At 54.0% G+C, this 21,266-nt stretch overlaps 1 protein-coding gene across 2 annotated transcripts in view; it reads right to left on the reverse strand.

The window, feature by feature from the left end:
* The window catches only part of BSN (bassoon presynaptic cytomatrix protein), a 75,095-nt gene extending 54,939 nt beyond the window's left edge, over nucleotides 1–20,156 (reverse strand). Inside the window, exons 1-2 of one of the 2 annotated variants that reach the window (XM_040568248.1) lie at nucleotides 20,072–20,156; nucleotides 2,767–3,145 (exon numbers count right to left, since the gene is read on the reverse strand). In XM_040568248.1, the coding sequence (XP_040424182.1) occupies nucleotides 2,767–3,054 (288 nt within the window). In that variant the 5' untranslated portion in view covers nucleotides 3,055–3,145; nucleotides 20,072–20,156. Of the gene's footprint in view, nucleotides 1–2,342; nucleotides 2,515–2,766; nucleotides 3,146–20,071 lie in introns of those variants that run through there. The other variant, XM_040568249.1, reaches the window with a different exon arrangement.
* Between the last annotated feature and the right edge of the window lie 1,110 nt (nucleotides 20,157–21,266).

The raw sequence follows: 21,266 nt of genomic DNA on the forward strand, positions 1-21,266 counted from the left end.
ACACAGGAGATGGCAGCAGTACCAGGGCGGTCCTGCAGAACAGCCTGACAAAAAAAAAAATAAATCCTCAAAGCCAGAGGAAAATTAGGAAAAGTTTCAACGAGAAATTAAAAAATCCTAGCAGAGCATTAGGACTGCAAGACTGCACTATTTCATACGTGGGAGTACAAGTAAACTGATAAATTTTACCACATTATTTCGTTACTTCTTCACATTTCACGTCTAGTCTTTATCGATGCTCTAGTAGCTCCCTGCTTCAAATTTCCCCAGGCTTAAAATAACCACCTAGCGAAGAGCACTGACCTTCAGAAAAATTAGTGAATGAATGGGAAAACTCGCACACCAGCATGCGACAGAATTGAGAACTACGACAGCACTTATTTTGAGCAAGAATCTGATTATCTGCATGTGAGACTCCAAGCGACACAGAGAGGGGACAGGAACGTCTGTTTCCCCAGCCCCACGAGACAAGATGAGCTGATGCTCAAAGAAATTCAAAGACAACAAACAAGAAACCAAACAGGGGATATTTTTGCTCAGCAAGCAGTCAGCTCGAGACACGCCGCTGCAAGATGCCAAGAGGCCAGCTGCTCAGTAACGATATAAACGCATGACTTGCCTTTAAAATAAAATGATCATCAAGCCATATGAAAAAATTGATGAAATAAAAGTGTTTTTAAAAAAACGTGCATCCTTTGGAGCATAAAGTATCACCTAATTGCAGGGTTCAGGTGTTTTGCTAGGGGTACAGTGAGCCCTTGTCTGAGACATCTGCTTTAGAAGTGACAGGATGGAGCCTGACAGACTGCAGCTCCCACACACTAACCCTGCTGTTATTCCTTTACGTGTGGGCATACATGTATTTTATATATATTAAGAGACACGCCAAGCTTATACAAACACCTTATTTCAAGACCTTGTGGCTCCCACGAGGGTTTCAGAAACCGCTACCCGTGGCTGCATCACGCCAAGCAAGCGGCGGAGCTCTCATCTCACCATACTTGTGGTTTCTGGCAGGCCACAGATTGTGCAGAAGAGGATGTACTGCGTAAAACAGTTTTTGTTTCCTTGGTTTCGGTTTTCTTAGAAAATTTGACATTTCTGATGATTTAGTCCTGCTTATGAGCCTTGAAAGCAGAAAGAGAAGTTAGAAAGATGTATCTACCCCAGCCAGAGTAGAGATGTGAACTATTCCTGTGAAAATGTATTTACTTGTAAGCAAACACAACTGGAAAATATAACCACAGGAAATCACATCATTAGAAATGATCACATCACCGTGCACCAACCTTGCTGCACCTGCTGCGCTTAAGGGATCAGACTGGATACAGGAAAAAGTTTTGTACCGAGGACAGGCAAGCAGTGCAGCAGACTCAGTTGCCGTCCTTGGAAGTGTTTGAGACCCAACCGAATAAAACCCTGAGCTACCTCACTCGATCTCTGCTTTGAGCAGAAGTCGGATGAGATGACCTCTGGAGGTGAGGGTGAGGGATGCTCAGGAGCTGCTGCAATGACCCACCTTGGGGAGGGCTCCCGGCTCCCCAGTACCACCGAGCTCCCGGTGCCCACCTCGAGCTGCATGGTAGAGGGTACACGTGGCACTGACCCCAAAAACTCAGACAACAGCAGTGGTTTTAGCAGAGGTATGGATTTCAGAGCTGCTCCAGGCAAACGGCTACACCTGTCCATGTCCCATCCCTGTGCCAAAACACCCTGGCTTGCATCTGGCTCGCTCTGTTCTCTGTGGCTTTTCCCCAAATCCCTGCATTATGGAAGGGATCTTCAAAAGTTGCCTGGACATGGTCCTGGGCAACCTGCTCTGGGTATCCCTGCTTGATAGGGGACAGGGGGTAGGACCAGATGGACCCAGAGGTCCCCGCCAGCCTCAGCCATTCTGCAACTGCAATAACTTGACTCCTATCACCAAGGGATACAGCAACCGTGTAAACCTGCAAGCTGCCTCCCTTTCGCCCTTTTCAATGCCACCAGATTGCTGCAGGCACCCTTCTGTGTCATTGTACGATAGCAGCAGAAGTAATAATGGAAATAAGGAAAGAAAGTCACCCCAGGCAGCAGCTGCTGTCCCCCCAGCAGCCAGTCCCTTGAAGAGGATGACAAAGCAAACACCTCCGCTGGACAACCCTTGGGTTGTGCTAACTGTGGTGAAGCTCTTGGGGCACCCGCAATGGGAATCCTGCAACCTCTATGGAGTCTTCTGCTGGGATCTGAGACCTTATCGCGATCTCCATGGAGATAAATGCATCTTTACAACAGTAAAAAACAACACTCAGCTGATAAACATTGGCCACTGAGGACGAGGAATCCAGAACCAATCCACTCACCCCAAAACCACCATCCCCCGTGGTGGCTGTGACATTCAGCGCCCCAGGACTGCCAACTGCTGCTCTCTTCACCTCCTACTGTTGAGCCCCACGAGGTCAGGGCAACTTCAAGCGTATGGCCTCCTCTCAGCCACACACCTCAGGTCCCACCAAGAAGCCCCAGCCAGAGACTGAACCTCAGCACTAGGCTAGCCCTTCCCTTTAACTGCCTTAACTCCCCCACGCCTCGTTACAGCTCACGTTACTGCAATTATCCACTGACTGGCCAGCAGCAATGCCTCTAACGCTTTGCAGCTGCCAAAAGCAAAGGTACAATTTCTTGGAGGAAGGAAACCATGACTGCCATGCTCCCTCACAGCCCACAAAGCTTCAACCACGCGCTTAAAAAACCTGGACAGCAGGGTTGGGGTGACAGAGGCGTTACCTCGGTGAGATGCGGGTTGGGGTTGAAGCCGCACTGGTTGCAGACCTTGCTGTGACACTGGGTGCAGGCATTGTAGTTGGGTTGGCTGGGGGCAGAGGTGAGCTCCGTCGTCTTGCAGATGGGGCAGAGGGTGCTGCTGGGCAGGGGCGCGATCTGGGGCAGCGAGTAGGGCGAGGTGGGGGTGCTGCCCCGCTCGGGCGACGCGGAGGGCGACCGCCCCGCTCTCTGGCCCCGTGCATCCACCTGGAGCATCCTCCGCTGTCCCTCCGCCTGCCCGCGGCCGCGCATCTCCCGGGGGCTTTCCGAGCCCGGTGCCAGCGAGGGGAACGCAGACCGCTGTCCCGCCGCCTGGTCCAGCTGCTCCGGTCTCCTCGGCGTGCTGAAATGCCAGCAAAACACACATCTGTGAGGCAAGGTTCAGTGATTTCTGTGATCCCAGCCAACATACTCATCACCTTCCCCCAAGCACCCTCTGCTTCCCCAATGTCCCGGCTCAGCTGATGGACGCAGAGCAAAACCTTTTTGCAAACAAGGTAAATTGCTCAGGTCGGCAGAAGGATGCGCTTTATCTTACAAAACAGAGTATGATTTGAACTTTCCCTTACGCAACCGAGCGGTGATGCAATTGAATTACTCTGCGTACTCGGAGCTGAACACTGGGCAGAAAGTTGCACAGAAGATGCCCGTGGGCAGCCTGGCAGCTCGGTGCCCGGCCAGCCACGGGCTCCCTGCAAGCACCCCCAGCAGGAACTGGTAACCCCCAGGTCTGCAGACCCCAGGGTGGCCGAAGCACGCTAAGCCACCCCCTCACAACCCATGCTTTGGAGCCTTTTAAGACCGAAAAGAGACTTATCTATGGAAGAACACCACCCGCGGAAGGCTGAGCCCTGAGAAAAGCAGCAGCGGGACGCTCAGGGAGCTGTGTCTGTAGCAACCCCTCCCTTACACCTCCCTTCCCCAGAAGACATGGGAGTTTTAACTGCTAGGAGCAGAGCTCGTGGTACTCCCAAGGACAGCACTTAAAGAGCTTAATGGCTCTGCGCTGGCGCCCAGCCTCCCCCGCGTCGGGCAGCCCAGGTGCCGGACTTAACCCGTGCCAGGGCACGGCCCTGTGCCCTGCACACCCCAACCCGTGCCTTCCTGTGCTGCTTGGAGGCCAGAGTGCTTTGCTTTCAAGAATGCTTCTGCGATGGGAGTTTATGTAATTATTCTGCTGCCTAAAAGCCCTGGAATCTGGTGTGCATGCTTACCGATAACACCCACAAATATTTCTCAAGAAGGCCGAAGCCTTGGTGCCCTTCCTACCTGTCATCTGCAGCTGTTAAGGAAAAATATTACCCAGAATCTCAAATGTAATAAATTTACGATTCATCCACGTGGGGTCTGACCTTATGAGGGTTTAAAAAGGGAACTTAAATGCATAAAACTAATGAAATTCAAAGTCCATGTTGCCACAGTAATAGGAACCCAGATGAAAATAAATATTAAAACAGCACTTTGGGAATTTGCAGGCTGAAATCCCATTCTTGCAAGGAGGAACCACGCAATAAAGCAAGGCAATAAGGGAGGAACTGAGCTGCTCCAGACTGAAGAGTAAAGAGTGGCGCTTGCATGCCGTGCTGGATTTCGGCTGGGTCAGCTCCTGATCCAGGAAGGCGAGTGGAAACGGTGCAGTTACGCAGTTATCACCCCATTTTGCAGCTGGCGCTAGCCGCACTCACGGCCTGCCTAATTTAGCTTGAGTGCCTTTCTCATCGAAACAGAAAGTGCCGTCCTGGCTCCCCTCCTCCGTCCAGGTGCAAGGAGGTGCGGGCAGCAGCACCAGCACCATGACCCCCCCGGGTAATGTACAATCACCCCAGGCAGGTGGGGCCCCCTGTGCTGCAGGCTGGGCTCTCACCTGCGCCAGCCAACGTGCCCATGATGTTTTAGGGCCAAAAGGGAGTTGCCTGCTCTGTCAGATACGGCTCCTAAATGCGGGGTCAGAAATTAACTGTAAGCCTGGGAATATTAACCTGGAACCAGCACAGCCGGTGTTTATAGGGTCTGAACCAAAGGGGAGGCCTTCAAGACCACCAAGTGCCACCACCAGCCTGACCCACCGAGTCCCGTCACCAAAGCACGGCCCTTATTCACTCGCAGAACGGCATGCACCTGAGAAGCTACCTGGCCACATCCATGCTGCCTTGCTCAAACCCTTCTACCCCGCCACCACCTCCACGGGTCCAGCCCGAGGCAGGGCACCTCTCCTGGGCAGATGCCTGCTCCCACCGAGTGCCCCGGGAAGACAGGCAGCGTGTTTGTGCCGAGTCAGACGCACTCATCGCTGCTCTCGCTAGGGTGCTGCGGTGGCTGCACGCTCTGTACCCACCTGGACCCACCCCTGTTGTCACATCAAGCCATGGCTCGGTCGCTTTGCTCCACGCAGCCTTCCTTATCGCTGATAAAAGCATCAACTAGCATCAGGCTGCTAACCGGTTCCAAAGGAAGCCCCCTCCAGTGCTGCTCACAAGAAATTGCATTGAGGTGCCTCAACAAGGCAGGATTTCACCCATTTGATGGGGGCTGTTCGGATTTTGCACAACCCTAATTGTTTAATCAGAGCACGGGGCAAAGCCAAACGTCTGCAGACTCCAAACATTCATCATCACTTTTACTTTTATCGAGAGTTATAATTTTGTCTAGGAAAAAAATATCAAGTGCCTTTGGCTGGGCTCATTAAGAATTATACCACCGAGGTTTCCATTTATTACACTGCCCACTAATGAGTTATCAATAGGAGGTCAGACGAGCAGTTCTGTTAATTCACCGTGCCAGAGCCCCCCTGCCTGTCGGGGAGGAGGGTGGGCAGGGGGAGCACCATCGGGATCACGAAGAGCACAATGAAAAGCTGGGGGCAGAACGGCTCTCCACAAACCCCATTCAGTGATGTAAGATGTCACAGCGCCCCTGATATATTTATTTTTTTTAATCTGTCTGTTTTTTCCCCTCAGTAAAAATGTCAGCTTTTCATTGAAATAATAGGAATTGGGAAGACTTTAAAAATAAAGCACTATTTACAGCCAAAACAAATGTTAGACTTTCAGTGTGCTGGTTAAAGTTCAATTTCATAAAAAAATGATTTGCCGTAAGCCCAACTTCTGACAGCACGGCAGTTTCTGTGAAGAGATGTCATCAGCTTTAGGAAAAGATGAAAACAAAACGATAAAATAGCACTGGATTGCCATCCCTTCCCATTAAATCGGTACAGCCTTCTTGTCTGGGAATTCCTAGCTTTAAGCAGAAGGGAATTGCTCTAATTTAACTCAAGTAGGTTCATTGCAGCCACTAAATTTTTGCAGACGAGACCCAGGCCTGAAACCAGTATCCCAAGGTGTATCAACGGGTCCTTTGTCACACAACTTTGTCACCGCTGCCAGCACCTTTGCTGTAAGACTGTGCGCTAATGACATTACAGAAAATGGACACCCGTGGCTGTTAACTCAGTCTGGCTGCGGTGTCTTACATGGGAAGCTCGAGAGGGAAGAGCAGCAGCTCTCCCCTAACCTCAGCCTCTACCTGCCGCTGCACCCAGGTGCCTCCTGCTCTGCTCACCCCGCACAGACTGGGCAGCAGCTCCCACCTCCACAGCAGCACTCCTGTCCGCTGGGGGCACGGCTCCAAAGCACTGGGTATGTCTGTGGAAGAGATCTCCCAGCTTCAGATCCGCACCGACGATGAGCGAGTGGGGACGAGCGTCTCCTGTGCTAGCAGAAAAGAGGGAACCCGAATGACTGTTTCCCTGCAATAAAACCAAGGTGATGAGAAGGAAAACCCAGAGAAGGCATGAGGGGGGAAACGTGCAGACGCTTCCAGCCAAAAGATGGAGGCTTGGTTAACAATCAGGAATTGGAGCTACTCTGCTACGAGCACAGATTTGACCTACTTGGTTTGACTGAAACCTGATGTGAGCACTCACGTGACTGATTTTAAGAATGGGTGAATAGAACCTATTTAGGAAAGAAGAGGTAGCTGAATAAGAGGGGAATTGCACTCTAGGTGAAATGGCGCCGGTTTTGAGTTGCTTGTGACTTAGAGAAAAATAATTTCTAGTGCCTATGGTTCAGCACAGGAATCGCGTAGGACAACACCAAATTTTAGTCGGCATATACTACCTATTACCAGGTCAGACGAGTAAATAGGGCATGCAACCTTTCAATAGGTAAACAGAAGAACTGCCTGACACGGAGGGCCTACAGTTTGGGCTTTATGCACCAAAAATCTCACACTAGCACTGCTGAAACATCTGCAGAGCTCAGGAACATTGCTGTCGACAGCTTCACGGCTCTGAAGGCTCTACGTCTGACACGGGGAGTTCTGGACTAGACTCTGCTTGGACAAAAAAAAAAAAAAGGCAGCTATAGAATTAAAAATCAGCACCATCTGAAATACAGCTGTCCCGGCTCAATTACACTTATGTCCACACCCGATGAAGTCCATGCTGGAACTGTGTATGATGGAGGGTTTAAAACCAGTGAATGCCACAAAACAATTCTGCTCCTGAGAGGTCGGGGAAAAAGACTGCAGAAGAGAAGACATGAAATGGTGACTGGGAACTGTCAGAAGGGATTTTATCAGATGCTAACACAAGCACTCTTGTGAAAGGTCATGGTGTTTAATGAATTACTTTTGTGAGCAGTGGAAAAACCCAGTTCTCCTGCAGCTTCGTGCTCCAGGGCTGCTCAGCCCCTGTCAGGTAAGATGCAACTTCTGCCAGGCACCCTTCCTGGGACTGAGCACCACTGACGTGCCTCTCCCCATGCTTAAGAACATGCTCTAGCTCCTGCACAAGGATTCCCTTCACTGGGGCAATCATTTGGCCCCCTCCAAATGCCTACCTTCATAGCCCATACAGGGACACCCCATCCCTGTGTGACCCCAGCCTAATGCACCAGCCCAGAGACCTTCCCTGGGGGAGCTGCGTTTGCTCGGCATCAAGGAGATCCTGCCTGCTCCATGGCAGCACAAAACCACGTGAGCATCGTCCAGAGAGCAGAAGCTACTCTGGGACACGCTGCTTAATTCGCTCTGCAGCACAACAGAGGCAGCAGAGCTAGCACTGAGCACCAGGAGGACGTGCAGCTGGAGCCCTGGAGGCATTCAAGAGATGCATGGATGTGGCACCAAGGGATGTGGTTTAGTGGTGACTCAGTGGGCCAAGCTGATGGTTGGACTTCATGATTTTGAAGGCCTTTCCCAACCTAGACAGTTCTGGGATTCTTCCAGTGCAGCCAGCAGGTCAGCTTTCTGCTTGTCCTGCTCCGGGGATGCTGCAGGCCTGGCGGTAAAGCAAGCTGCTGCCTGTGGAGCTTCTCTGTTCATTGCAGGATTTGGAAGGTCTGCAAGAAACGACGATGAACCCTGCTGCAAACCAAGACGCGGTCCTGTTACCCACACAAGGGAGAATACAGAGAAGGGGTGGCAGAAAGGGGTACGCTGTCCCCAAAAGTCACAGCGAGGTGCCAGCTAACACCCACCCATCCGTCCGATTCCTACCTGCCTACTCAGTGTTTCGCCTCCATACCCCTCCTGGGTCCAACTGATTCCTGCAACCAAGTCATTCGTGCATTATAAAAACCATATAATTTATAAAAGGTGGGGGCAGCCTTGAAAACACTGTGCCCGCCAGAAGTGGCGAGCGCGGTGGGCAGAGCACACATCCAAGCAGCACCTCGTCCCTCCGCCCCCACCTGCTTGCTCGGCTTACATTTCCCAGCTCAGGTCCCACAAGAAAACCCAAGACCTTTGTCCCAGCACAGCTACCAGCACGCATTAACGTACCCTGTCAATGAAGTGCCAGCAAAGCCAGCAGCTGAACCGTGGCACGTAACTAAGGAATTTTTATGGCACACGGTTTACGATAGCTTATCTTGTAAATCTGCAATTACACGATTCCCCCTCTCGAGTCTCTCTGATTTTAACAGCAGCCACGTGAGCTACTGTGGGGTTGTCGGCTGGTCCCGACGGCAAGGCAGCATCCAACTTCAGCACCAAAACTGCCACCAGGGACTTGCAGTGACAGTGACCAGGTCAGACACAGCTTCAGTCTATTCCCAGGAGGGAAAAAACAAATACACAACTACTACGGGATTTAGATTTATAGACGGTGAGAAAGCTTGTTAAAAAGAAGTTAGAGGCAGCAGCTGAAAGGGCTAGAAAGGAAAGTTTCCGTGGCTAAGAAGGCTACAAGAGCAAAAAACAAACCTTCAAAAAACAAAACCTTTATCTTCGTGAGGAAAAATCCAAAAAAGAACAAATTCTGGCAAACTGCATTTAAAACGCTAATAAAACATAGAGAGAAGCCCTTGAGAAACAACTTGCGAACTGGGCCAAAAAAAACGGAGAATGTCTAAAACTTCAGAAATTGGAAATCTGCCAGAGAACCTATAAAGCCAAAAGATGATTGAGTTGCAATAGAAATATTCAGGGAACACAAGAATGAAAGAGAAGATAAATCCAATCTTTGCAATGCTGTTTGCTAAGGAGAAATTTAAGGAGGTTCCTGCATCAGAACTGTTTTATATACAGGGTTAGTCTGAAAAACTGCCTCAAGAAAAGTGTCAGTAGGAGAAATGTTAGGACAAAAATCAATAAAATGAATAATAACAAATCACTGGGGCTCGGCAGAACGCACCTACGAGTTCTTCAGGAAATCAAATACAGAACTGCTGAACTACCAGCGTGCTGTACAACCTATCGCTTAAATTGGTACCAGCATCAGAGAAGTGGGAAGTGCTGAACATGCCATCCATCTTCCAAAAGGGCTCGGCGAGACCTGCGGCAGCACAATCCAGCAGGACGGCTGCTTGCACCAGCCAGGCAGATCAAAACGCAATAAGGGACTGGATCGGGAGGCACGTGGAGGAACAGGCCCAATGGCAATCAACAAGCTCTCATAAATTCACATCTCACAGATCTAGAGGATATTGATGGAGAAGCCAAGGCACAAATGAGATGGACAGCTTGAGAAAGGCCCTTCTGCTTGCAGACAGCTTTTGGCGAAGTCAAAGGATCTTACAAAGAAAGAAGGAAAAAAAGGAAGTAAAACATGGTCAAACAAGAGGAAAGAGTATTGTGGATTAACAGCTGAACAAGACCTAGGAAGCTGAGCACAGAGGTAAATGGTCAGGTTTTGGCAACTGGTGATATTGAGCGGGATAAATGGGGTATGCTCAGAAACGTCCTGGGAAGGAGGCAAACAACGAAGGGACACGTTTGCTGATCTACACAAATTTATTCAGAGTATTCAAAGATGAAACTGAATGCCAAAAGCTTCAGAAGGCTCTTCCAGAATTTGATGTCTCGTAACAGCGTGACAGGTGACATCCAAGGTCAGGAAATGCAGAGCAATGCACACGAGATGAGACAGCCATAACCATGCACAGCAACGGGCTCCGAACGAGGTACTGCCACTCTGGAAAGAGTTCTTAGAGCTGTTTTGGACAGTTCTCAGAAAATGTCAATTTAATGCTCATCGACAAATATAGAATGTTCTCAAAAAAAAAAAAAATACACAATTAAGTTATTTTGGGAAAATCACATTCTGGAAACCAATTCAAACAGCAGAGCAGAGGCAGCCTGCCTGTTCCCTTGACTTGCTGCTGGCTTTTCCCCTCCCCTGGAGAGCGGCACAGAAGTCTGTTTTTGCAAGGCTCCCTTTTGAGCTTCAGGCTCGATGCAGTCAAGGACCTGGAGGGGTTTCTGCAGCTGTTGGCCTGCCATGGGGAAGTGCCCCAACGGAGATAGAGGCTCGCTGCTGCCGGGCACTGAGGGACCTGGCTGGGGGTCTGGCTCCACCAGGACTGCGTTCACGGTCCCTTCCACAGCACCCACAGCTCCCCCTGCTCCTGCGGCCCCCCTGGCAGCAGCGGGTTCGTTTCCTGTCACTCAGAAGCCAGGAAGGCTGCAGGGACCTTTTTTGGATGAGTTCCACCCGTGCTCCAAAATTAAAAGCTGATGCAAAAAATGTATCATTATCCATCTCCATGACAGCTCGAGTCAACTGAGCTGAGCTCGGCATGAGAAACAACATTCATTTCAGGCACAAAAAATAGGAAGATCCATCAGGAAGAGAAGCACTCCTAAAAAAAGAGGCAGTAATGACTTACCAGAAAGAAACCAATGTAGATTTTGAGAGAAAGGAAAGAAAACCTTATTAAAACAGCCCCAGTGCCTCTGATACAAGAGGAAATGAGGATGGCGTGCTGCGGGGAGGCGGACAGCTCCAGGTAGCTGCAACAAGCCCCAGCCTGAGAGCCTGACTGCTGGCCTCCTCCTCCGTGCCCAGGCAAACAAAGTGCTATACCCAACATTTCTGTGTGTGCCTCTGTGAAAAATGGCCCCCTGCACCATCCCGCAGCTGTGTCTTTGCACCTTGCAGCATCTCCTCCGTCATGGAATCACCCCCCTGACTATTCCCCATGCTGTTCAGGTCCTCAGCCAGCCTTGGTTGTCTCAGGGTACCAGGAGAGCTGACGCCTCTCGTGTGGAGGAGCCATCAGGAGAAGAGAGCGTTTGGGCACCAGACTGAGCAGGCAGGGATCGCCCCGTGCCCCCCACGATGTGCTAAAGGGTGCTTGGCAAAGCTGCTGGCAAGCTGCGGGCACAGGGCTCTTTGCTCACCTCCGTGCAGAGCTGCCTGGAGGTCTCAACTGGAAGCCCAGCCACCAGCAGCAAACCCAGCTCAGAATTAATAAGCGTTTGTGTATGCAAATGTGGTATTTATAGTAGCAAAGAAAGCAAAACTAAAGGATAATACGCTAGCTATGCCGCTAAGAGACACCATCAACTTCAGTATTTCAAGCCGTTCCATTTAAACACGCTTCTGAAACCAGAGTCTGAAGTTCCCCTGCCAAAACCTTTACAGGATCAAAGAAAAACATTACATACCCAGGTTTCGCATGCTCTTTGAGATGCTTTGTCCCCGCACGCACCTCAGACCAGGCCATCTGTCCCCAAAGGGACAGCCTCACCTGCCCATTGCATGCAACCATCCTCACGGCCCTCCTGGACAGCCGTCAGCCTTGCAGGAAGGGAAGCAGGTAAAACTCAAGGCTAAGGAGTTTGCTCACTGAGTGAACTGGATTCAGATGCAGCCGTTTTATTACTACACAAAGCAGCTATTTGACTTTGTTTCCATGTTTCGAAGAAAAAACCCCACATGATAATTTTTTAATTCAGAGTGTTTTGGATTGCATTTTTACTTAATAATACATAAAATTAAGCTGGCAATTATTGACACTGGTTTGATGAAACCGAGTTGTACAGCAAAGAGGAATCAGATCCTAATCTAATAACCGGTGCAGCTAGGAGATGCTTCAAGACAAGAAAGGCAGATAAAACAAAGTACAAGAGGAATACCGAAGGAGTTGCTTCTTTTCAGTTTTCTCCCAGAGTGATGTTCCTGGATACCTTTTTTCTTCCAGGCTAAGGTAAATGGTGGCTTACAACTTAGGAATATGGACCATCTTCCTGGTTCAACAAGAACTGATGTTCTATCATAATTTGGCATAACCAGTCAAAACCAAGTCTAATAAAGGTAACGAGGGGTAAACAGGCTTTGGCTGCTCTGAAGAAGGACCACATGGGAAGTCCAAAGCACAAGGATGCCCAGATGCCACCTGAGCCCCAGGCACGGACCTAGCACTGAGAGGAGAGCAGAACATGAGGTGCACTCGGGGCACCCCGAACATGATGCACATGGAAACAACCTGCCCGTCCCCGCCTGCTCTCCACCTGTGGGATTTCCAGGCAGACACAACTTGCAGAAAGAGGGGAAATGGAGAAGGCTTGGAAAATTCCACTCTTTGGGACTAAACAGCCGCCCTACCTAAATAAAACGGGTCAGCCAGGGTAGGTGCTGAGCAGCACAGAATGCTTTACAGCGATGTAAGTAGAATCCAGCACTGCCTCCTCACGCAGACCGGCATCGGGAGTATTTACGGCAGGGCTGCGGAGCCGCCCGGCCCCGACACGACGTGCTCCAGCGCTATCTGCTGCAGACATCTGCCACCTTCATATCAGCGCGGACGCAGCCTGCAGGTCTGCTCCGAGAGCAGGCGGACATCCGTCTCCCCATGCTCTTCAGTGACGCTGCTGGAAGGCAATGAGAAGAGCAGAGCAGGTCGGCAAGGGCAGCAGTCCAAGGAATCATTTCCGAGACCTGCCAGCTCCTCGCCCCGATGACGGTGCAGTTTCCGTGCTGGGAGTGGGTGAAAGGAACCCAAATTCCAGTGCCTTATCATCAGTGGGCAGGAGACAAAGCTGATAGGGAGATAAGTGAAAAATCTACACATTTCAAAGAGAACATGTCCTAGAGGTGGTCCTACCAGGACAAACACGACCGTGATCACACACGCCTGGCAGCCCTCGCACCGATCATGTGTATTTTCCTGATACTAGATAGATTGGACTGAAAACCAAGAAAATACAACTTCTTACAAAAATCCATCCAAATTCTGATCTGCCAGAGGAGGGAAGAGAGGATTAATGTGATTCTGCTCCTTTCTTTTGTTCTGGAAAAGAGAGTCCAGGAAAAGCTTGCTGGAGCTCAAGCAGCAGCACTGCTTTGGCCGTGCAGGGGCCTGAAGGAGGGCCAGCGCCGCACACCACCGCCTTTCACCCGCATGTTTGGCAGCCACGAAGCTGAAGATTCACAGGGCAGGCACACGAGCAGAGGGGAACGCACACAAGGAAAAAAAGTGCTTGCGAAAACCCTGCCTTCCCTGCTCTGGCCTAGCAGGTCTCCAGGACAGGCCTGAGCAAGCCTGAGGCCACGCTTTTTGCCACGGACAGAGCCCAGCCCAGAGCTCCTGTTCTGATAACACTTCTCTCGTAGCCTTGCACACCACTAGCACACGTCATGGCAACGAGCTCATAGTGCCGTGGAAAGCATCACTGTGCTATGGGTTCTTGAAGCAGTAACTCAAATGATGCCAACGGTGCAACACATGCTGCAGAATTAAAGCTGAAAAAAGGTCCCGCTCCAAGCCAGAGACTCGGGGATTACTGCCAAGCACGAGGGGTACGTTAGGACAGGAGTGCCAGCTCCACACCGCTATTACCTCTTTCCACGGGGACTTCTTGGGCAGGCCACTCAGGGACGAGGCTGTGGGCAGGTGGCAGGGAGGTGGCACGGGGCAGGATGTGTGTGCCAACCTGCTGCCACCCGCGGTGACGCCACGGCAAACTCACAGCAAGCACGTACCTGGTGGCAGAGCTGCTCGGGATGGGCTTCAGCCTACAGAACTAGATAAAATCCAGCCTGCCACGTCAGCACGTGCTCTCATCACATTGCCTGGTAGCACTGCAGACGTACCTGAAAAGGCTTCAAAGCATCGGCACTTATTTTGCCAGTTGACCTTGGAGCGTAGTTTGTAAAGAAAATAAAAAAAGAAAAAAAAAAAGAAAGCCCCCCCCCAACCAAATAACAATTTGTCTCCCTAAGAAGATTAATAGGTGCATTTAAAGAAATCAGTCTGTAGGCTTAATGAGAAAGAGGCAGCAAAATCCTAAATGTGAGACCTCCTACGGTTTTTCAGTCCAGCTGTACAATCAAATAATAGTTTATGTAACTGGGATTGGAACAAAATAAATTAAAAGTAATTTCATGTTTCATCAAAGGAAAAAGTACAGTTCAGAGTCAACGTGGAAAAAGATCTAGCTCAGAACTGCATTTTCTCCAACCCTTTCATAAGCTTTGCATTACCAGCTGATTTGTTTCTTTCAGAAAAGCAAAGCAAATTACCAAGTCCCTTAAGAACTTACTATACATTTTCAAATTTCAACTAGTCCTACTTTGTAACTCATAGCTTCACAGATCAGTAACTGAAATGTTTTCTTTAGGAGATGAAAGAAAAAAATATGTTATGCTTTTCCTGTTTTTCCCATGCTGCAATTTGTGTTGCTTTTTTTTTTTCTGGTCAAAAAAAATGTTAACAGCTACAACATGTCAATCTTTGAAAGTAATTCCTGTATATAATTTCATCCCTTCACAGACATTAAATACAGCAAAATCTCTTCGTACTCCTCATGTCTCGGCTGATGACGGAAAGAAGCAAGCTACAGGCTCTTTCCCATGTGGGGGAGCCTGCTATGGACCCAGGTGTGCTGACAAGAGGGACAGGAACCCTTTGAATTCATTAAACAGCATAAGAAGACACCTAACATTGACTTGATGCTCACGTACGGCTTCCAAGGAGTAGAGCACCCTGAGGAGGAGAACCCCAAGAGCACGTCAGGGGAGGTCACGTACACCGAACACCCCCTAACAAAGCTCAAACTCCATTATAAAGCCAAACTCCCCATTAAATTCCCTCATTCCCCAGGCTACAAGTCTGAGAAGTGCCGTGGTTGTGCCAGCAGACACCATGAGCCAGGAGCCCCCTTCCTGCAGCTCACGTCAGCCCCAGCTCCCCTTGAGCTCCTCGGCATTCGCCCCACGGCCAGGGCCTGCAATCCCGTGAGCCCCCTCTGCCACGGGCAGGCAGTGCTCCTGCTCCCAGCGGGGTGAAAAGCAAAATGCTGCTCACAGGGAAGTCAAAACCACGTCCAAAGGCAGCTCTCAGTCGTTGACGTCTGGCCTCTTGAAGTCTCTCCGCCCCGGCAGGCCGGCATACATTTCTGTGACTGCACCATCCTGGGCCTGAGCAAAAGGTCACACCAACTTCAGGCCGACCGCCTGCAACACCACGTTTCGTCACGTCTGTGCCCACATCACTTTGGCCCAAGGCATTTTTTTCTGTGGCTTTCAGAGGAACTGACAAACCCTCTTCTGGAAGCTTTTTGGAGCGGCCAACTGCTTTGCCACATCAGAGCCTGGGGTGCTGGCAGGCCCTGAAGCCAGGCGAGGAACCTCACGGCCCCCACCTGCCCCGAAACACTCAGCCTTTGGCAACACAGACGCGCCTTCGCTTTGAGTCAGACACCATTTGCTGCCTCCTGGCCGCGTGAGAGCTGTGGAGAAAGGAGGAAGCTTGCAGGAGGACGACAGGACACGGCTCTTCTCAGCTTGCGTGCCCAGGCCGCAAAAGCCGCGAAGACTGCGGGCACGGTGGGCAGCAGGTTGCACCTCTCCGGTCTTCAGGGAGGAGAGAAAGAGCTCCTCGTGGAGCAGGGAAACCACTGCGTGACCACGATGCTTGGTGGGAAGGCTCGGTGTCCACGAGACATCCCTTCCTCACCTCCTGCCCCATCTCCAGCAGCTCCGGCCCTGACCCAACGCGGTGCTGGTGGCAGAAGAAGGACCGGGAGCGGTCACCGGCTGCCCCCGTCCCCCCATGGCCCCAGTCCTTACTGGGCAGGGAGGGCTTCTCCTCGTGCCTTGTTCTGGAAGGTACCTTGTGCACTTTACTGCGTTAAACACACGCACATTTTTCTTCTACAGACAATGACCTAGAAATACAACTAAATCATTTTTGACAAAGGAGAACACGCCGAGCTCCTTAATCACATCCTCGTGGAGAATAAGGCCAACGCGAACCCCTCGTCTGCTGTGCAGCGCAGAACTGTAGCTCGGAGCTGAGGGAAGCTGCATATTTTAGGAGGTGAAGCTTTTATTTAAGCCTTGTGCAGTCATATATCCCATCACACCCCTGGGTAAGCTTCCTACACTTAGTTATGTTCATCGTTTACATATGTTTGTTGTCATTTAGCTAGCTTCAACAACTTAACTCTGGGTTTTGCTTTGCCTGCCTTCCTAAAGCCCCTCAGCACCCTGGGCCAGCAGCCAGGCTCTGTGTCACACTGCTGCTTTCCTTCTCAAGCCAAGCTGTGATGCCTTAAAAAAAAAAAAGAATGAAAGAAAACACACGGACATGCACAAAAAAGTTTGCATTTAGCAGCAGCTTCCCGTGACACGGTGGGCAACGTTCCTCTGCCTTCTGGGGAGCCCACCACAAGCAGGGAGCCGCTGCCTCCTGCCCCAGCCCAGACAAGATGCTGAATCTACCTTCGATAGCAAGCACGTGCTTGTAAGCTGTAAGAGGCCAAGAACCAGCAAGATACCACATCACCAGGGCAGTTAATTCCCTGTCCCCATTAAATCTCAGCGGGTGGAGCGAGGACCCTCCCAGGAACACGTTGCAGGGACCCCGCTCCTCCTGCAGACCCCGTTTAGCAAAAAAACAGATTCCCATTGCCGTGGAGCCCACTGCAGCACACCAGAAAAGGAAGCATCATTTGCACCCCATCACGTTTGCTTCTGAAGGTGCATCCAACAGGCTCGGGGACGAAGCTGCTGTTGCTGCAGGGTGAGGAGGAAAAGAAGCTGAAAAGAAGCGTGGGGAGGGAGCTGCCCCCAGCTGCTGGACACACCTGCTTGCACCCAACTGGGGACGACCGACGGCATTCCTGAGATGGGCCAGCCTCGCACCACTGGCACGGGGAGGAAGGAGGGAAATCGGGCCCTGCAAACCCTCCTGCGTTTTCCTTTGTGAGCAGGAGCAACCGCACACACAAGTCCCTCAGGCAGCAAAAGCAAAGAGCGCGCAGCCGCTGCCTGCGGAGTAACGCCGAGGTTCACGGCAGCAGCGGGAAACTCGAACCTGCGAAGGGGACTGCGGATCTGTGCACTCCTTTTAGAAATAACGGCGCTGATAGTTGATGCCGTGCATTTTGACTATGGACGAGCATGCTCACAGGAGAGGTTTCGGAGGCACTCCAGCATCCCAAGCTGTGCCACCTGCACCCAGTGGCCACAGGACTGCTGTCAGAGCCACGAGAGGCGTAAAACCAGGGCTGCTGGAGGGAAGCACAGAACGGGCTGGCTTGGAAGGGACCTTAAAAACCATCCAATTCCCACCCGCTGCTGCGGGCAGCTGCAGCTGACACAGCCTGCCCATCACGGTGAAAAGCAGCCCGGTGGGATCCCTAGCAGGGCAAACATTTTGACTTGGTCAGCCAAGTAAGCCATTCCGCGCTCCCTTTTTGTTCCGCTCAGGCGGGTTTTATAGGCTTGAAATATTACACAGCTGGTTTCCCCCTCCTTGTCCGACCCCAGCCCCAGCTCCCCTTAGCCCTCCAAACGTCCCATAACAAATGAAGTTGCGCTCTCTAATTGCGGGAGCGTGGCAAGCTTCTCCAGAGCGCCAGCCTTAAGGTCAGCAAGCAGCCAGAAAAACGCTATTTTAATATAGAGGAAAAGGCAGGCCCAGCTTTAGTACGTGCCAGGGATGCCTCCATCATAGACTCGCTTCGTGGATTTATTTCTAGCACCGTCTTGTTAGAACAGACAGTGGCTGCTTATCTGTGCCAGCCTGTGAAAAGCGTCTGTTTATAAAGAAACGGGGAAACTTGATCTCTCTTATTTTTGTTAAATTGCTGCTATATACGTCCTTACCACCCAGCATTGCTGTGGTACTCGCTGAAGGCAATACCCAGCACGCTCACGGGAGCTGCCATACAGGCAGCACAGAGCACCAGAGCTGCACGACTGTTTTTTTTTCCCAAACTTGAGCTGTTTTCTCCAATTCAGAGCACTTCTCGCAGCCCTATTTCTGATGCTTTTTCCTTTTCCTGGTCCTTGCACCAGGCTCCGCTGGCTGCCAAAGGCCCAGTGCCACTCGCGTGCCGGTGAGCGCAGGACCAGTGCCTGGCTCGTGGCATCCCCTCAGCATCGTGTGGGGCCGTGCTAGCAACCAGCCTCCCCTTTTCTGTTAATATCGCTCCTCTGTTTCCAAGACGTTTGCAGCTTTGCTGCTTTCATATCGGTTTTGGGGTCGGGGGAAAAGAATTCAGCGCGGTTTTCCAGCCCCCACAGCCGTTCCTTGGGACCCCCAGCAATCCAGCACCCTGCCCCAAGCTCTTTCTGAGCTCGGGACCATCTCTGCTCAGCCCCACAAACCTCTCCACACGCCCACCAGGCTGCGCCTTCACGCCAGCTCATCCCTTGTGCTTTGGGGTCTCTGCGGAGGAGCAGAGCAGGACGTGGCTGTTGGGATACGGGGCAGTTTCCTGTCTGAACGCACCCACACCCGATTTGTATTCCTTCAGGTAACGGCGCTCCACCTCCTCTAGCAATAGCGGCGAGCGCTGGAGCCGGGTGGGAGGACGCCGCGTTACCTCTGCTCTCCGAAACCTCCGCGCGGTGCACGCGCTGCGCAGCCTGCTGAACGCGACCATGGAGAATCAAAATACAAAACACATAACGGGGTTAAGGCGTCCAGGTTGCCTCCTTCCGTAACGCGAAGCTGGGAAGGATCACGCAGAGGGGTAACGACGCCTTTGGCTTTCTTCGGCTTGCACACGGGCTGGGGTGCTTGGGGTCTGGCACTGTTTTTGGGGACGGGGCTAAGCCAAGCTTTGCTGACCCCCACGCTCCCTCCCGGGGGACGCGCTGCTCCCTGCAGCCTCTCCACACACACAGCCCCCAGCCCTGCAGCAGCCCTTGCCGCCAGCCCCCGTCCCTAATGGCGTTAATTAATTGCAAGAGAGGGCAGCTCCCTGCCAGCAGCTCGTGGCCAGCAAAACCACCCTGGCGTTTCGGGCGGAAGACGACCTCAGCTGGCGCTGCTCGCGTCTCATTGAGAAACCAGCATCAAACCCTACGCGAGGTTCTGCCCAACTCCTGCTTCCAGAAGGCAGTCGCGGCGCCCTGATTCTCGCCCGGTGGCGGGAGCCCGGGGCCCTGCGCCGGCCCCCGGGACACGCTGGGGACGGGGGGGCAGCCCCAGGAAACCTCCCGAGGGAGGGAGGGGGGAATCATCCCCCTAAACCCCCCCACGGCACCCTCCCTTCCGCGGCAGCGTTTACGCGAAAGCGTCGCAGGCAGCCTACGGAGCAGTTAGGGCTGGAAGGCAGCGGGAGGCAGAGGGGCTGGTGATCCGCTGGGGTCAGGAGGAGGCACGGGCACGGGAGCCGGGCCGGCGTTCCGCTCGGGGGCGGCTTTCCGCACTGGGTCTGCGAGCCGGTGGGCGGCTGCCTGGGAGCGCCCTGCCAGCGGCTCGCCGCGAAGCGCACCTGGGTGCTGCCGCGCGAGCAGCGGCCCCGGCACCGAGCCCGGCACCGAGCCCGGCCGTGACGCCAGCACCGGTCCCAGCAGCGGTCCCAGCACCGAGCCCGGCCGCGATGGCGGCCGCGACCCCGGCCCCGGCCCCGGCCCCGAGCAACCTCCCGCCCCCGCCCGCTCCCCCCCGCGGGCGGCGCTTCGGGGCCGGCCCCGCTCGGAACGGCGCACCCCGCGCGGCCGCTCCCGGAGCGCTCCCGCCGCCCCCCCGGCCCCCGGCGGCGCCCCCGAGCCGCCGCCCCCCGATCCCCCCCCGGCGCTGACCTGGCGGCGGGCGCGGTGCCGGCGGCGCCTCCCGGGCGCTGTCCGCCGCCGCCCGGTGCTGAAGGCGGCTGGGCGCCGCCGGGGGCGGCGGCAGCGGGCGGCGGCGGGGCCCCGGCGGCGGCGGGGGGCAGGGGCCCGTCGGCGCCGCCGCCCTCCAGGCTGGCCTCGTTGCCCATGGCGGCCGGGCGGGGACCGCTGCTCAGCGCCGCGCCGCCGCCGCCGCCGCCGCCGCCGTCAGCCCCGCGCCGCCATCGCCGCCGGCCCCGCCGCCGCCGCGCATGCGCCGCCCCCGCGGCCGCGCGCGCCCCGCCCGGCGGCGGGCGGGAGAGGGGAGGGGCGGGGAGGGGCGGGGAGGGGCGGGGAGGGGCGGGGAGGGGCGGGGAGGGGCGGAGCTCCGCCCCCCGCCGGCCAATCGGCGTCCGCCGGAGCCCGCCCGTGAGGTCACGCGCCGGCAGCCAACGAGCGCGCGCTCCGCCGTGAGGTTACGCGCCGGCGACCAATCAGCGCCCGCTGCGCCCCGTGAGGTCACAGGGACGTCACAGGCGGCGGCCCAATCGGCAGCCGCCTCCGCTACCGAGCCGGGCGCTGCCCCAGGGCGTCGCGGCGGGGCAGCCGACGGGCTCTGCCGTCCCGTTTGAGGTCACAGGTTGCCAGCCAATCGGCGCCCCGCTCCCCGTGAGGTCACGGGCTGCCCCAGCGCTCCCCCCTGGCGGCCAATGGCGGCCCTGCTCCCCTGCTCTGCCGGCCAACGAGCATCCTCCTCCCCGTGACATCACGGGCAGCCCTCGGACGTCACTCCCTGCTGACCAATGAGCACCCTGCTGCCCCGCGAGGTCATTTCCTGCCGGGCCCCGAGCACGCAGCTCCCTGGGAGGTCAGAGGCCGCCCGTGAGGTCGGAGCCAGCCCGGCCCACGGGCACGCGTGTGACGTCACAGCCCCTGTGATGACATCACGAGGCGGGCAGCTCCCAGGGGACAAGCTGCCGCCCTACAACCTCAAAACCCAACACAGGCGGGGGGCACCGCAGGAGCAGCAGCCCCCTCAGCACACCGTCTCCCCCTGCCCGCGGGGGGCAGGAGCTCTCCCCGGCGCCCGCCTCCCCACCGCAGTGGTTTGGGGGCCGCCTCCTGCCTCCGCGTGCCCAGCCCCGACGGGGTGGGCCCCCGGCACGCCGCAGGTGGCCCCGGAGGGAAG

Source organism: Cygnus olor, chromosome 10 (assembly GCF_009769625.2).
Source record: "Cygnus olor isolate bCygOlo1 chromosome 10, bCygOlo1.pri.v2, whole genome shotgun sequence".
Lineage (NCBI taxonomy): Eukaryota > Metazoa > Chordata > Aves > Anseriformes > Anatidae > Cygnus > Cygnus olor.